General features: G+C 45.6%; 1 protein-coding gene across 1 annotated transcript in view; it reads right to left on the bottom strand.

Annotated features, from left to right (window-relative positions):
* PRG4 (proteoglycan 4) overlaps positions 1–17,544 on the bottom strand; it is a 276,400-nt gene that overhangs the window by 87,767 nt on the left and 171,089 nt on the right. The window contains exons 13-14 of the mRNA XM_073591959.1: positions 12,649–12,738; positions 429–527 (exon numbers count right to left, since the gene is read on the bottom strand). Of these exons, the coding sequence (XP_073448060.1) occupies positions 429–527; positions 12,649–12,738 (189 nt within the window). The remainder of the gene's footprint in view (positions 1–428; positions 528–12,648; positions 12,739–17,544) is intronic.

The raw sequence follows: 17,544 nt of genomic DNA on the forward strand, positions 1-17,544 counted from the left end.
GTTGGAAATTCCGACTGTGTGTAGGCTCCATTGGACATTTTCTGTCGGAATTTCCGACAACAAAAATTTGAGAGCCGGTTCTCAAATTTTCCGACAAAAAACGTTGTTGTTGGAAATTCGGATAGTATGTACACAATTCCGACGCACAAGTCCGCGCATGCTCGGAATCAAGCAGAAGAGCCGCACTGGTTATTGATCTTCATTTTTCTCAGCTCATCGTACATGTTGTACGTCACCGTGTTCTTGGCGATCGGAATTTCCGACAACATTTGTGCGACCGTGTGTATACAAGACAAGTTTGACACATCATCCGTCGGAAATAAATCCAGGATTTTGTTGGCGGAATGTCCGATCGTGTGTACGCGGCATTACATAATTTTGTCAGTTGAAAATTTTACTTTCATTTCAACAGAATATCATGTTCTTACCTTCATCCTGTTCTGTTTCTTCTGTGTTTTCAATAACCTTAGATGTCTTTGTTTTTTGGGGTTTATCATCTTCATCTTTGGGAGATGTTGGCAATCTCTCTGGTGAAGAAATGCAGTGGGAGAGTTCAAATATATATTCCTTGATCTCATTAAAATATATATATATATATATATTTGGAAAACAGTTCTTATTTTATACCTATATGAATTCTTGATTTTTGTTTCATCACAAGGTCCAAGCATTTTTTTGCAAGCAAATTGCTACATACACAATATAAAAACTGTTTTATCTGCTAAAGGAACTATAGTTCTGTTCAGTCAGTAGTGTGATCTAGCCCTGGAAGATACAACAGCTATCTGATGGACTTCAGATTGGATTGCACCTAAGCAATACAATCTAAATCTTTTTAGCTATCTTTTAATCTTTCCACTGACCACCAATTTAGGAGGGATATTCCTACCACTGACTATCAATGTAGATGGCATTTTTCCCCTCTGACCCTCAATGAAATGGTACATTTTTCACCCTGAGCACCGAAGTAAGGGGCATTCTTGCTTCCAGTGAACTTAAATGTTTGGGGTGACCTTTCTCATAATGTAATGTTGCCTCGCTTCCACTGACCACCAAAGAAAGAGGGAACCTCTCCTGCTGACCACCAGTGTGAGGGGACCCTTTACTAATCACCAATAAAAGAAAACCTGTCTTCACTCACCACCAAAGTTTGTCTGGGTTTCTTTTCTGGCCAGTATTGTTGTTTTATATTGTTTGCTCACTATATGAACCACGCGTGACCACCACCAGATGTGCTCTCACCTCAGTTATTTGATCTCACATACTATGTTTGCTCAAAATATGCTTTTGTCCCTTCTTTCTGGACCATGGGTGATACTAGGATGTACCCTCTCTTTATTATTCCATCCAATGGTACACATCTCCCCCTTTTACTCCACTCAGCACCATGCGGCAAAAAACTATATATAGTGCTTATCATTTTAAAACCTTTTATTTATATGTCACAAAACAACAATGCAACACCCATATTTAATGGGTGCTAGATCGCACCAAATATATCCAGCATTCTGTAATAGATATGGAGGCCCTGTGTAATGTCATGCATCGGTTACCGCACCTCCTCATTCTGATCGAGCATCTTGACGTCATCCAATTCCTGCTCTCAATCAGAACAAGGAAGTGCAGTAACCAATATATACATTACACAGGGTCTCCATATCTATTACAGCCCCTGCAGCCACTCCCAATTGGCATTAATGAGACCCCCTGTGTGGGTAAGCATGGCCAAGCATGGATGTACTCTGTAGGATTAGGAGTTCTAACATTTGTTTTAAACAATACCAATACTTTTTTGTAAAATAAAAAGTTTAACACCCTTGACCCTACAATCATATACAGTTTTGCTCATAAGTTTACATACCCTGGCAGAATTTATGATTTCTTGGCCATTTTTCAGAGAATATGAATGATAACACAAAAGCATTTCTTTCACTCATGGTTAGTGTTTGGCTAAAGCCACTTATTATAAATCTTTTTAAATCATAATGACAACAGAAACTACCCAAATGACCCTGATCAAAAGTTTACATACCCTGGTGATTTTGGCCTGATAACATACACACAAGTTGACACAAAGGTGTTTGAATGGCTATTGAAGGTAAACATCCTCACCTGTGATCTGTTTGCTTGTAATTAGTGTGTGTGTATAAAAGGTCAATGAGTTTCTGTACTCCTGACAGACCCTTGCATCTTTCATCCAGTGCTGCACTGACGTTTATGGATTCTGAGTCATGGGGAAATCAAAAGAATTGTCAAAGAATTCTGCTGGAAAAGGTAGTTGAACTTTATAAAACAGGAAACCAATATAAAAAGATATCCAAGGAATTGAGAATGCCAATCAGCAGTGTCCATACTCTAATCAAGAAGTGGAAAATGAGGGGTTCTGTTAAAACCAAAAGTTAGACCAACTAAAATTTCAGCCACAACAAAATTGTTCGGGATGCAAAGAAAAACCCATAAAAAACATCAGGTGAAATACAGGACTCTCTGAAAACATGTGGTGTGGCTGTTTCAAGATGCAGAATAAGGAAGCACTTGAAAAATATGGGCTGCATGGTCGAATCACCAGAAGAAAGAATTTACTACGCAACTGCCACAAAGTATCCTGCTTACAATATGCCAAACAGCACAGACACCACCCTCAAACCTTCTGTCACAAAGTCATTTGGAGTGATGAGACCAAAATTGAGCTTTTTGGCCACAACAATAAATGCTACATTTGAAGAGTCAACAAGGCCTATGATGAAAAGTACACCATTCCTACTGTGAAACTGTGGATCGCTGATGTTTTGGAAAGTGTGAGCTACAGAGTCAGAGAAAATTTGGTCAAAATTGATGGTAAGATGAATGCAGTATGTTATCAAAAAATACTGGAGGAACATTTGCATTCATCAGCCAGGAAGCTGCGCAAGGGACGTACTTGGACATTCTAACATGACAATGATCCAAAACACAAGGCCAAGTCAACTTGTCATTGGCTACAGCAGAATAAAGTAAAGGTTCTGGAGTGGCCATCTCAGTCTCCTGACCTCAATATCATTGAGCCACTCTGGGGAGATTTCAAACGAGCAGTTCATGCAAGACAGCCCAAGAATTTACAGGAACTGGAGGCTTTTTGCAAAGAGGAATGGGCAGCTTTACCATCCGAGAAGATAAAGAGCCTCATCCACAGATATCACAAAAGACTTCAAGCTGTCACTGATGTTAAAGGGGGCAATACACGGTATTGAGAACTGGGGTATGTAAACTTTTAATCAGGGTCATTTGGGTAGTTTCTGTTGTCATTATGATTTAAAAAGAGTAAACACAGTTGATTGAAAATAAATGGCTTCAGCCAAACACTAAACATGAGCGAAAGAAACGTTTTTGTGTTATCATCCATATTCTCTGAAAAATGGCTAAGAAATCAAAAATTCTGCCATGGTGTGCAAACTTATGAGCGCAACTGTATACTGGAGATAGAAATACTAACCATTACAATAACCTAGCAATTCTTCATTACTGTTGATTAATTTGAATATATAATTATAGCACTTACTAATATGAGGTTTCTAAGCCAGTCTCTTGAATATTTAAGAACCTAACCGCCAAACTATGCATAATATTAACATATATTTTGTATAATTTGTTCAATTAACATTCAAAAAATCTAAAAACTTAACAGTAACATTTTTTTTTCAGAATACTACATGTTATTTTTTTAAGCATATACATTTATATTTATCATGATTGATATGAAGGTCTAGGCCAGAGAGCTGAGCACATATACTTGCATGCTAGCCTTAGTAGCTCTAATTTCATAAGATACAAACTGTCAGTATTTTATTTTGAATTTGGTGCAGGTGTTGCGCCACAATGTAGAAATGATGCAAATTAGAACTACGTGCCTCCTGCAAATTCCTATTGACCAGTAGTGTTGGGCAATCGGTTTGACCCAAGCAAGAGTTTGGGCCGAACACTGGCTGCTCGTCTCATTGGGGGAATACCCAAATTTGCAGGGTGTTCGGCAGGTGTTTACCCGCGCTGAATCCCCTGCAATGCACTGCGCATTGCACAGTGCATTCTGCGCCCTAAGCTTTTGTTCAACCAGGGTGCAGTAAAAGTTGTTGTAAGGGAGCGGTTTGGGAAGCCATGGTGTCCTTAAGTACCGATGAGTAGGGATGAGCCGAACACCCCCCGGTTCGGTTCGCACCAGAACCCGCGAACGGACCGAAAGTTCGCACGAACGTTAGAACCCCATTGACGTCTATGGGACTCGAACGTTCGAAATCAAAAGTGCTCATTTTAAAGGCTAATTTGCATGGTATTGTCCTAAAAAGGGTTTGGGGACCCGGGTCCTACCCCAGGGGACATGTATCAATGCAAAAAAAAACGTTTAAAAACGGCCGTTTTTTCGGGAGCAGTGATTTTAATGATGCTTAAAGTAAAAAAAAAAAAGTGAAATATTCCTTTAAATATCGTACCTGGGGGGTGTCTATAGTATGCCTGTAAAGTGACGCGTGTTTCCCATGTTTAGAACAGTCCCTGCACCAAATGTCATTTTTAAAGGAAAAAATCTCATTTAAAACTGCTTGCGGGTTTAATGTCATGTCGGGTCATGGCAATATGGATGAAAATCAGTGAGACAAACGGCATGGGTACCCCCCAGTCCATTACCAGGCCCTTTGGGTCTTGTATGGATATTAAGGGGAACCCCGCACCCAAATTAAAATAAGGAAAGGTGTGGGGCCACCAGGCCCTATATACTCTGAACAGCAGTATACAGGCGGTGCAAACAAGACAGGGACTGTAGGTTTGTTGTTAAGTAGAATCTGTTTGTAATTTTGAACATTTTTAACGTGTTTAGCTCCAGCCAAAAAATCTTTTCTAAGCTTTTTGGAAAACATAGGGAAGGGTTATCACCCCTGTGACATTTGTTTTGCTGTCTTTCCTCCTCTTCAGAAGATTTCACCTCACTTTTTTGTCCCAATGAAAAATGTTTTTTGAAAATTTGGGTTTTTTTGTGGAACAAGGATTGGAAAGCATCAGTGGAAAGGAGAAATTGTTTTCCCATATTAACTCTTACAGGAGAGAATTTCCCTTCCTAGGGGTAGATTTCATCTCACTTCCTGTTGTCTCCTTCCGTTTGCAAGTAGGAGTCGTTTGTAAGTTAGATGTTTGAAAGTAGGGTCCTGCCCTATATACTCAGCAGAAATTTGGGCCTTAGGTGTTGCTGTGGCCACAACACTGTAAGCCCTCACAGGGCCCTGCTGTGAAATATTAGATCAAGAATTGTAATTACATGCCCCTGTTGAACAGGAGCTGAAAAATTAGGCCTTAGGCACTGGTGCTGGTGCCACAACACTGCAACCCCTCACAGACACTCTAGTTGGAACGCAGGAACGAGCCCTGCTGCAAATTATTGCTTCAAAAATTGTAATTACACGCCCCTGTTAGACAGGGGCAGAAAAATTGGGCCTTAGGCACTGGTGCTGGTGCCACAACACTGCAACCCCTCACAGACACTCTAGTTGGAACGCAGGAACGAGCCCTGCTGCAAAGTATTGCATCAAAAATTGTAATTACACGCCCCTGTTAGACAGGGGCAGAAAAATTGGGCCTTAGGCACTGGTGCTGGTGCCACAACACTGCAACCCCTCACAGACACTCTAGTTGGAACGCAGGAACGAGCCCTGCTGCAAAGTATTGCATCAAAAATTGTAATTACACGCCCCTGTTAGACAGGGGCAGAAAAATTGGGCCCTAGGCACTGGTGCTGGTGCCACAACACTGCAACCCCTCACAGACACTCTAGTTGGAATGCAGGAACGAGCCCTGCTGCAAAGTATTACATCAAAAATTGTAATTACACGCCCCTGTTAAACAGGGGCTGAAAAATTGTGCCTTAGGCACTGGTGGTGGCGCCCAGAACCAAAAATGTTCTTACAAGCTATCAGCGTGATGATTGAGGAGGAAGAGGATAATTACTCAGGGATAGTCACTCAGCATCAGCATAGGCAGTCTTTGAAGGGATCTGAGATTTCAAAAAAAATTATTCGGTTACATCAGCATCAGGTGCTTGGTAGCTGGTGGTGATCCAAGACTCATTCATTTTTATGAAGGTCAGCCGATCGACCGAGTCGGTGGACAGACGCACCCTGTGATCGGTTACCACGCCTCCAGCAGCACTGAATGTGCGTTCCGAAAGAACGCTGGATGCAGGACAGGCCAGTAGCTCAATTGCATACTGTGCAAGCTCTGGCCAGTGATCCATCCTCAAGACCCAGTAACCCAGAGGATTTTCGGTGGGAAAGGTGTCCAAGTCTGATCTTGCCCCTAGGTATTCCTGCACCATGTAAAACAGACGCTGGCGATGGTTGCTGGAACCGATCATACCTTGGGGCTGCGGACCAAAAAATTGTCTGAACGCATCGGTCAGACGGCCACCTTCTCCACCGCTCCTTCTTTGACTGACCGAAGCCTCAGCAACACGTTGTCCAGAAACAGGAGTTTGTAACCTCCCAGTCTCTGGGAACGCGTTGCACAGACCTTTCTGCAAGGCCTCCCGAAGATGTTTCATCCTCTGCTCCCTCTGCGATGGCAAGATAAGGTCCGCAACCTTACCCTTGTAACGTGGATCAAGGAGGGTTGCCAGCCAGTATTGGTCCTTCTCCTTGATACCACGAATACGAGGATCCTTACGCAGGCTTTGCAGGATCAGGGAGGCCATGCAGCGTAGGTTTGCTGAGGCATTCGGTCCGGAGTCCTCTGGGTCACTAAGAACGACATGGTCCGCAGCCACCTCCTCCCAGCCACGTACAAGTCCATGTGTTTCTTGGGACTGATCCCTTAAAGACTGCTGCTGATGCTGAGTGCCAGGCTCCACCTCCATACTGACACAATCTTCCTCCTCCTCCTCTTCCTCCTCGTCCTCTTCTTGTGTGATCGGCGGGCACGCAGGAACACTGTCTGGATAAAGGGGGCCTTGAGAGCTAAGGAAGTCCTCCTCTTCCTGCCTCTGTTCTGCCTCAAGTGCCCTGTCCATTATTCCACGCAGCGTGTGCTCCAACAGGTGGACAAGGGGGACAGTGTCACTGATGCATGCACTGTCACTGCTCACCATCCTCGTGGCCTCCTCGAATGGTGACAGGACAGTGCATGCATCCCTGATCATGGCCCACTGGCGTGGGGAAAAAAAACCAAGCTCCCCTGACCCTGTCCTGGTGCCATAGTCGCACAGGTACTCATTGATGGCCCTCTGCTGCGTGTGCAGCCGCTGCAGCATGGCCAACGTTGAGTTCCACCTGGTGGGCATGTCACAGATTAGGCGGTTCTTGGGCAGGTTAAACTCCTTTTGGAGGTCCGTCAGCCGAGCACTGGCATTATATGACCGGCGGAAATGCACACAGACTTTCCTGGCCTGCCTCAGGACATCCTGTAAGCCCGGGTACCTGCCCAAGAACCGCTGCACCACCAAGTTAAGGACGTGAGCCAAACAGGGCACATGGGTCATTTGTCCCTGTCGGAGGGCAGAGAGGAGGTTGGTGCCATTGTCGCAAACCACCATTCCTGCCTTAAGTTGGCGTGGCGTCAACCACCTCTGAACCTGCCCCTGCAGAGCTGACAGAACCTCTGCCCCAGTGTGGCTCCTGTCCCCCAAGCACACCAGCTCAAGCACCGCATGGCATCTTTTGGCCTGCGTACTTGCGTAGCCCCTTGAACGCCTACGGAGCACCGCTGGTTCCGAGGAAGAGGCCATGGAGGAAGAAGAAGAGGAGGGGGTGGAGGAGAGAGGTGTGTCACAATCAGCATTTTGGAGGCGTGGTGGCAGAACAACCTCCAACACTACTGCACCTTGTCCTGCATCCTTCCCAGCTGCCAGCAGAGTCACCCAATGCGCCGTGAAACTTAGGTAACGTCCCTGTCCATGCCTGCTGGACCATGAGTCAGCGGTAATATGCACCTTACCGCTGACCGCCCTGTCCAGCGAGGCATGGACATTGCCTTCCACATGCCGGTAGAGAGCCGGAATCGCCTTCCGTGAGAAAAAGTGGCGTTTGGGTACCTGCCACTGAGGAACCGCACATTCCACAAACTCACGGAAGGGGGCAGAGTCTACCAACTGAAAAGGCAGCAGTTGAAGTGCTAGCAATTTTGCCAAGCTAGCATTCAACCGCTGGGCATGTGGATGGCTGGGAGCAAACTTCTTTCGGCGGTGCAGCAGCTGGGGCAGGGAAATTTGCCTGGTACAATCTGACGTCGGTGTACCAAAAGCAGATTGCCCACAAGTACTTGGCTGTGACACACCTAATTCTACACCTTCATTCCTCTCACTGCAGGTCTCAGAGAGGACTGAAGGTCTAGTGGGGTTGGAAATCTCAGCTGATGAGGAGCAAGGAGAGATCCTCTTTGTTCTTTGGTGTGGGTCTTTTAGATACGCTTGCCAACGAACTGCATGGCAGGTCAACATATGTCTGGTCAAGCATGTGGTACCCAAGCGGGAGATATTTTGGCCACGCGAGATACGCTTGAGACATATGTTGCAAATAGCAGCGGTGCGATCTGATGCACTCGTCTCAAAAAAGGCCCACACCAAAGAACTTTTTGAATAACGCGCAGAGACTGCAGCGCCCTGCACATGTGGAGCTTTGGGGTGTGATGCAGTCAATGTGTTGCCCTTAGGCTGGCCCCTGGAGGGCATCCTGCCTCGTTGGTGATGTGCTGCCGCCTCCTCCTCCTCCTCCTCCTCCTCCTCCTCCTCCTCCTCCTCTCTCCTATCAGGCACCCACGTTGAGTCAGTGACCTCATCATCCCCTCCCTCCTCATCACTGGAGCAAACCTGGCAGTATGCTGCAGCAGGGGGAGCATGACTGCCAGATTGCTGTCCTTCTTGGGCACCCCCTCTGTCCGCGCTCATGTTACTGCCTTCATCGAGCTCAGTATCGTCATCAGAGCCTTCCAAACGCTGGGCATCCTCCTGGAGCATGTACCCAACACTGTGGTCAAACAGTTCGAGGGAATCCTCATGAGGACATGGTGGAGCTAGGGAAGGAGTCACTGATGACATTGAGCTGAGGGAAGAGGCCGCTGCTTTGCCAGACAAAGCACCCTGGGCATGGGTGAGAGAGGATGAGGAGGATGAGGACGGCTTGGTCATCCACTCGACCAAGTCTTCCGCATGTTGCGGCTCAACATGGCCAGCTGCCGAAAAAAAGGCCAAGCGTGTCCCATGGCCACGTGCTGATGAGGATGCACCGTCTCCACGACCAGCACTAGACACAGAGCCTGCTTGCCCTCTCTTATTGGCTTGTGACTGTCTGCCTCTCCTTCTTGGCCTTCCAGACATACTAATGGCCTGTAGCTGCACTAAGCTGGGATAGAACACCTGTAATTTTCTTCAAGTAGCTTTATATACTGTAACCAGACAAGCCTGCCTGTCAGTAGGAAGATAACAGGAACGGATCTAGCTGAACACTGTGAGCAGGACGCACTGTACTAAATGTAAATAGTCTAGCTGCCTGACCGTGGTACTAATAGGATCAAATAGAACACCTGTAATTTTCTTCAGGTAGCTTTATATACTGTAACCAGACAAGCCTGCCTGTCAGTAGGAAGATAACAGGAACGGATCTAGCTGTACACTGTGAGCAGGACGCACTGTACTAAATGTAAATAGTCTAGCTGCCTGACCGTGGTACTAATAGGATCAAATAGAACACCTGTAATTTTCTTCAGGTAGCTTTATATACTGTAACCAGACAAGCCTGCCTGTCAGTAGGAAGATAACAGGAACGGATCTAGCTGAACACTGTGAGCAGGACGCACTGTACTAAATGTAAATAGTCTAGCTGCCTGACCGTGGTACTAATAGGATCAAATAGAACACCTGTAATTTTCTTCAGGTAGCTTTATATACTGTAACCAGACAAGCCTGCCGGTCAGTAGGAATTTAACAGGAACGGATCTAGCTGAACACTGTGAGCAGGACGCACTGCACTAAATGTAAATAGCAGGAACGGATCTAGCTGAACACTGTGAGCAGGACGCACTGCACTAAATGTAAATAGTCTAGAAGATAACAGGAACGGATCTAGCTGAACACTGTGAGCAGGACGCACTGCATTAAATGTAAATAGTCTAGATAGAAGATAACAGGAACGGATCTAGCTAAACTGAATACAGTGTATATATATATATGCAACACCTGGGATGCATATATATATACACAATACACTGTAAGTGCAGCTAACTGACTGACTGTTCTGCCTAATCTATCTAACTCAAATCAAATGACACTGTCTCTCTCTCTCTCTATCTCTCAGCACACCGGAACACACACTACACAGGGCCGCCGTGCAGGCGGCCTTATATAGTGTGGGGTGTGTACTAAATGCCCTGAGCCGTAATTGGCCAAAGCCACCCTGGCTTTGGCCAATTACAGCTCTCTCTACTGACAGCGCTGTGATTGGCCAAGCATGCGGGTCATAGTGCATGCTTGGCCAATCATCAGCCAGCAATGCACTGCGATGCCGCAGTGAATTATGGGCCGTGACGCGCCACACGAATTTAGCGCGAACGGCCCATAACGTTCGCAATTCGGCGAACGATCGAACAGCCGATGTTCGAGTCGAACATGGGTTCGACTCGAACACGAAGCTCATCCCTACCGATGAGTAATCAGCTTCCCTGGGTCTGGTATGAATTTTAAGGGAAACCCCATGCCAAAATAAAAATAAAAACGGCATGGGTCCCCCCAAAATCCATACTAGACCCTTATCCAAGCATGCTGCCTGGCAGGTCAGGAAATGGGGGGGACGAGCGAGCGCCCTACCATTTCCTGAACTATACCAGGCCACATGCTTTCAATATAGGGGGGTGCTTTGGGGCGGGGGGGCTCTGCCCTCGCCTGCCCCAAAGCACCTTGTCCCCATGTGGATGGGGACAAAGGTTTCTTCCCCACAACCCTGTGCTGTGGTTGTGGGGGTCTTCAGGTGAGGGGCTTATCGGAATCTGGAAGCCCCCTTTAACAAGGGGGCCCCCAGATCCTGCCCCCCCCTATGTGAATGAGTATATAGTACCTACCCATTCACCACAAAAGTGTCAAAAAGTAATAAAAACACAGCAACAGTTTTTGACAATTCCTTTATTAAGAAATAAAAAAAGTGTCTCCTGATGTAAATCCATCGTCAATCATATTTGTTAATAAAGGAATTGTCAAAAATTGTCTCTGTGTTTTTATTACTTTTTGACACTTTTTTTTTGAATGGGAAGGGGTACTATGAACCCCATACTCATTCACATTGGGGGTCCGGGATCATGGCCCAATTGTTAAATTGCAACCGTGAGTGAATTTAAATTTTTTTTTTCCTTAGAAATTTCATTTTTGCTGAAGCATGTTCTATGCATGCTACAGATACGCCACTTCACAGGCAGACTAAGGTAACCTCCCAGGCACTATATATAAAGGAATTTTACATTTTTATTGTTGCACTTTAACAGTTGAGTTTGGAAGGCTGCTGCGGGTTTATGTAGTCTGTTTAAAACCAAACTTCAGGGAAAGACAGCAATAAAATCAAGGGAGAGTCTTTAAATTTACACATGCTATCCAAAACAAACATGCACGTTTTTAGGTGCAATTAGCTTGCATTTGAGATGCTTCTGAGATTCTTCTAAATTTCATAAGAATTGCTTTTTACTTCTTTCTGTCCCTTTTTCAACTGATTTAGGGCTTGTGTTGACAGTCTTTTGTTCCCTTTGAGCAGTCTTTGAATTCTCAAGTCTATGGGAATGCAAAACATACTTGAAGTAGGTCAAATGTAGTTCAGAAGAAGGACACCTAAAGTTCAAATACACCTCTTAATTGCTCCTGAGTGATTTCAGAAGCATCTCAAACTGATGCCATTGAAACAAGCCCAAAGCCTGTCAACACAGGCCCTTAAAGGCAGTAATAAACTCAAAAAACAATAAGTTATATATTGCAGCTTATCAATCTTTAAATGTGTTGGCAGCATTTTTTTTCGTTAGACCTTTTTTCCTTTCTTTTCACCTGGTGATCAGACAGAAAAGTCTGTTACTTTTCAACTTCTCTTAACAAACCAAATTGTTCAGCAAAAGTGACAGTTTGAGGGCTGAGACAAACCATTTAACACTGGTTACAATAGTCAGTGGTCGGCTTTTATTCATTTATATTACAATGTTACAATGGTCAGCTTTTATTCATTTATCCCAAAAGGAAAACAACTATTACTGTGACTGTTTAAAAAGTGTTAGGAGAAGTTCTGTTCTGATTCCTTAGCCATGTCAATCTAAATCTTCAAGTGCATCCAACACTGCCCTCTCCCCAAATTGACAATGCTGCTTTCCAAAGGTGTCTCTTGTTCCTCTATCAAGAGTGGAGGCACCCTAAGTCAGGAAGTGTACTATTAGCCAGATCACTGGGTGAAAATAAAGGAAAAAAGTGAGTGCAAAGAATGAAAAAAGTCGAAAAGATAGAACACTAATTCAGCCAGCACATCTAAGAATTGGTAACCTGCAATATATTAATTTGTTGGGGTTTAATACCGCTTTAAGCTGCTTTTTCATTGGTCAGAAACTAATGCAAACAAATGCCTACAAACACAAGCCCTAAAAATTATCTCTACCTGTTTTTAAACCATATGAATGAAATACCTTTTGGAAGTGGATCTGGATCTTCAGGGTCATCACCATTTTTCACTTTGGGCTTTTTGGGTTTTCCATCTTTGTCATCTAGATCTGGCTCTAATAAAAATCACTACATGTATTATTTTGGCATAGTTATTAGGTTTCTAAGATGTACAGTCAAATACATGATATTGCTGCATAAATACAAAAAAATATACTTTTCTTTTTATAAAAACATAAAACTCACATAAACCATACAATTCCGGATTACATAAGTTAAGTAACTACATTCAAGGTATTTTATTCTGTTACCCAATGTTCTATAACAAAAAACTATTTAAGATGAAAGTTTAAAAAAATACAAACTTTGCTCTAATATTTCAAGTTAAACAAACTTCTCTATCCTTATAATGTGTCCCCCTTTATGTACCCATACTGTTTATACATTAATGTTTAAAAAATAGAAATAAAAATGTATTAAACTTTAAAAGCAAATGCAAATTTTATCTTCACACCTTTGGGATTTTTGTCTGACCCCTCACCATCATCAACTCTTTCCTTAGATGTTGTGCCTCTGGGTTCTTTTAGTTTGTCACCTTTATCATTAGGGTTTTTCTGATTTGGCTCTGAAATTAATTTTCAGTATGGTAGTTTTCAGTGATGTGAGTGCAACACTAATGCCCCGTACACACGGTGGGACATTGATCGGACATTCTGACAACAAAATCCTAGGATTTCTTCCAACGGATGTTGACTCAAACTTGTTTTGCGTACACACGGTCGCACAAAGTTGTCGGAATTTCCGATCGCCAACAACGCGGTGACGTCAACCACGTACGACGAGACTAGGAAAGGCCAGTTCAGAACCAAGCGCGGCACCCTTTGGGCTCCTTTTGCTAATCTTGTGTTAGTAAAAGTTTGGTGAGAGATGATTCGCGCTTTTTCAGACTCGTGGCTTTCAGATCGTTTTCTGCTGTTCAGTTTGTGCTTGTGGGTTTGTATCTGCTCTTCAGTGCGTGCAAGCAATTTCTGCGTGACTTAGTCATTGTGTTCTTGTTCGTTCGTTACTGTTTTTCAAGTCGCTCTTCACAGGCCTTGCTGTTCTTCAGTGCGTTCTGTTACTTTGTTCTGAGCAGCCGACCGTTTTCTAGCCATGTTGCGTATACGTACTCCTCGTAGAGTTCGTGCTGTGCGGGGGCTTGGTGTTGGGGTCCTGACCTTGACACAAATCCAGTCCATGAACAGGGTGGGGAGGAGTTCATGGACCAAGAATTGGTTGCTTCAGCGTGACCAGTTCTGTCATATGCCTTTGCTCCGTGAGATCCGTGAGAATAATCCTGATGATTTCAGGAACTTTCTCAGAATGACGGACCCCGTATTTCACCGTTTGTTGGCTTCGCTGACCCCCTATATCAACAGGCAGGATACCTGCATGAGGCAAGCCATCACTCCGTAGCAGAGGCTGGTCGCTACCCTGCGGTACTTGGCGACAGGGAGAAGCCTGCAGGACTTGAAGTTCTCGACAGGCATCTCCCCCCAGGCTCTGGGTATCATTATCCCAGAGACCTGTTCTGCCATCATCCAGGTCCTGCAGAAGGAGTATATGAAGGTAAGATTTTTATCCTTTAATATCACATTTTATTGTATATAATGTTTGCTAATATATTGTATTTCTCTCCTCATTCCCAAATTACCATGATTGTAATATGATGTGAATGCCCCCTTTGTCCTCATGCATGCTGGATTTTTATGTCATTATTTTTTTTGTCCTTCATACATATTTGCCTTCACTTACCTCCCCAGCATGCTCTCCTGCCCTATATTCACCTCATGTAGTCACTTAACAATGTATTTTATCAGCTCCATAGTTGTGCTTTACCCCAAATACCCCCTAAAATGTTTTGAAATGTGATTTGTGCTTTAAATTCAGGCAGAGTGCCAGAGGCTTTTTTTTTGTGGTGTCCCCAAATCATTTTTATTAATCCTCCCTCCCCCCAACTGCTAAGTCAGCTGATCCCAATTCTCTCCTACAGGTTAGTGGGGTGCGTCCTGCTCACAGTGTTCAGCTAAACCTACAAGTTAGTGCGGTGCGTCCTGCTCACAGTGTTCAGCTAAACCTACAAGTTAGTGGGGTGCGTCCTGCTCACAGTGTTCAGCTAAACCTACAAGTTAGTGGGGTGCGTCCTGATCACAGTGTTCAGCTAAACCTACAAGTTAGTGGGGTGCGTCCTGCTCACAGTGTTCAACTAAACCTACAAGTTTAGTGCAGTGCGTCCTGCTCACAGTGTACAGCTAGATCCGTTCCTGTTATCTTCTTATTGACAGGCAGGCTTGTCTTGTTATAGTATATACAGCTACCTGAAGAAAATTACTGGTGTTCTTTTGATCCTATTAGTACCACAGTCAGGCAGCTAGACTATTTACAGTTAGTGCAGTGCGTCCTGCTCACAGTGTTCAGCTAGATCCGTTCCTGCTATCTTCTTACTGACAGGCTGGCTTGTCTTGTTACAGTATATACAGCTACCTGAAGAAAATTGCTTGTGTTCTTTTGATCCTATTAGTACCACAGTCAGGCAGCTAGACTATTTACAGTTAGTGCAGTGCGTCCTGCTCACAGTGTTAAGCTAGATCCATTCCTGTTATCTTCTTACTGACAGGCAGGCTTGTCTTGATACAGTATAGACAGCTACCTGAAGAAAATTGCTGGTGTTCTTTTGATCCTATTAGTACCACAGTCAGGCAGCTAGACTATTTACTTACTACTCCACATGTGCAGGGCGCTGCAGTCTCTGCGCGTTATTCAAAAAGTTCTTTGGTGTGGGCCTTTTTTGAGACGAGTGCATCAGATCACACCGCTGCTATTTGCAACATATGTCTCAAGCGTATCTCGCGTGGCCAAAACATCTCCCGCTTGGGTACCACATGCTTGACCAGACATATGTTGACCTGCCATGCAGTTCGTTGGCAAGCGTATCTAAAAGACCCACACCAAAGAACAAAGAGGACCTCTCCTTGCTCCTCATCAGCTGAGATTTCCAACCCCACTATACCTTCAGTCCTCTCTGAGACCTGCACTGAGAGGAATGAAGGTGTAGAATTAGGTGTGTCACAGCCAAGTACTTGTGGGCAATCTGCTTTTGGTACACCGACGTCAGATTATACCAGGCAAGTTTCCCTGCCCCAGTTGCTGCACCGCCAAAAGAAGTTTGCTCCCAGCCATCCACATGCCCAGCGGTTGAATGCTAGCTTGGCAAAATTGCTAGCACTTCAACTGCTGCCTTTTCAGTTGGTTGACTCTGCCCCCTTCCGTGAGTTTGTGGAATGTGCGGTTCCTCAGTGGCAGGTACCCAAACGCCACATTTTTTAACGGAAGGCGATTCCGGCTCTCTACCGGCATGTGGAAGGCAATGTCCATGCCTCGCTGGACAGGGTGGTCAGCGGTAAGGTGCATATTACCGCTGACTCATGGTCCAGCAGGCATGGACAGGGACGTTACCTAAGTTTCACGGCGCATTGGGTGACTCTGCTGGCAGCTGGGAAGGATGCAGGACAAGGTGCAGTAATGTTGGAGGTTGTTCCGCCACCACGCCTCCAAAATGCTAATGATTGTGACACACCTCTCTCCTCCACCCCCTCCTCTTCTTCTTCCTCCATGGCCTCTTCCTGTGCTTTGTCCTCAGAACCAGCGGTGCTCCCTAGCCGTTCAAGGGGCTACGCAAGTACGCAGGCCAAAAGATGCCATGCGGTGCTTGAGCTGGTGTGCTTGGGGGACAGGAGCCACACTGGGGCAGAGGTTCTGTCAGCTCTGCAGGGGCAGGTTCAGAGGTGGTTGACGCCACGCCAACTTAAGGCAGGAATGGTGGTTTGCGACAATGGCACCAACCTCCTCTCTGCCCTCCGACAGGGACAAATGACCCATGTGCCCTGTTTGGCTCACGTCCTTAACTTGGTGGTGCAGCGGTTCTTGGGCAGGTACCTGGGCATACAGGATGTCCTGAGGCAGGCCAGGAAAGTCTGTGTGCATTTCCGCCGGTCATATAATGCCAGTGCTCGGCTGACGGACCTCCAAAAGGAGTTTAACCTGCCCAAGAACAGCCTAATCTGTGACATGCCCACCAGGTGGAACTCAACGTTGGCCATGCTGCAGCGGCTGCACACGCAGCAGAGGGCCATCAATGAGTACCTGTGCGACTATGGCACCAGGACAGGGTCAGGGGAGCTTGTTTTTTTTTTCCCCATGCCAGTGGGCCATGATCAGGGATGCATGCACTGTCCTGTCACCATTTGAGGAGGCCACGAGGATGGTGAGCAGTGACAGTGCATGCATCAGTGACACTGTCCCCCTTGTCCACCTGTTGGAGCACACGCTGCGTGGAATAATGGACAGGGCACTTGAGGCAGAACAGAGGCAGGAAGAGGAGGACTTCCTTAGCTCTCAAGGCCCCCTTTATCCGGACAGTGTTCCTGCATGCCCGCCGATCACGCAGGAAGAGGACGAGGAGGAGGAGGAGGAGGAGGAGGAGGAAGATTGTGTCAGTATGGAGGTGGAGCCTGGCACTCAGCATCAGCAGCAGTCTTTAAGGGATCAGTCCCAAGAAACACATGGACTTGTACGTGGCTGGGAGGAGGTGGCTGCGGACCATGTCGTCCTTAGTGACCCAGAGGACTCCGGACCGAATGCCTCAGCATACCTACGCTGCATGGCCTCCCTGATCCTGCAAAGCCTGCGTAAGGATCCTCATATTCGTGGTATCAAGGAGAAGGACCAATACTGGCTGGCAACCCTCCTTGATCCACGTTACAAGGGTAAGGTTGCGGACCTTATCTTGCCATCGCAGAGGGAGCAGAGGATGAAACATCTTCGGGAGGCCTTGCAGAAAGGTCTGTGCAACGCGTTCCCAGAGACTGGGAGGTTACAAACTC

The sequence above is a fragment of the Aquarana catesbeiana genome, linkage group LG07 (assembly GCF_042186555.1).
Source record: "Aquarana catesbeiana isolate 2022-GZ linkage group LG07, ASM4218655v1, whole genome shotgun sequence".
In the NCBI taxonomy this organism is placed as follows: domain Eukaryota; kingdom Metazoa; phylum Chordata; class Amphibia; order Anura; family Ranidae; genus Aquarana; species Aquarana catesbeiana.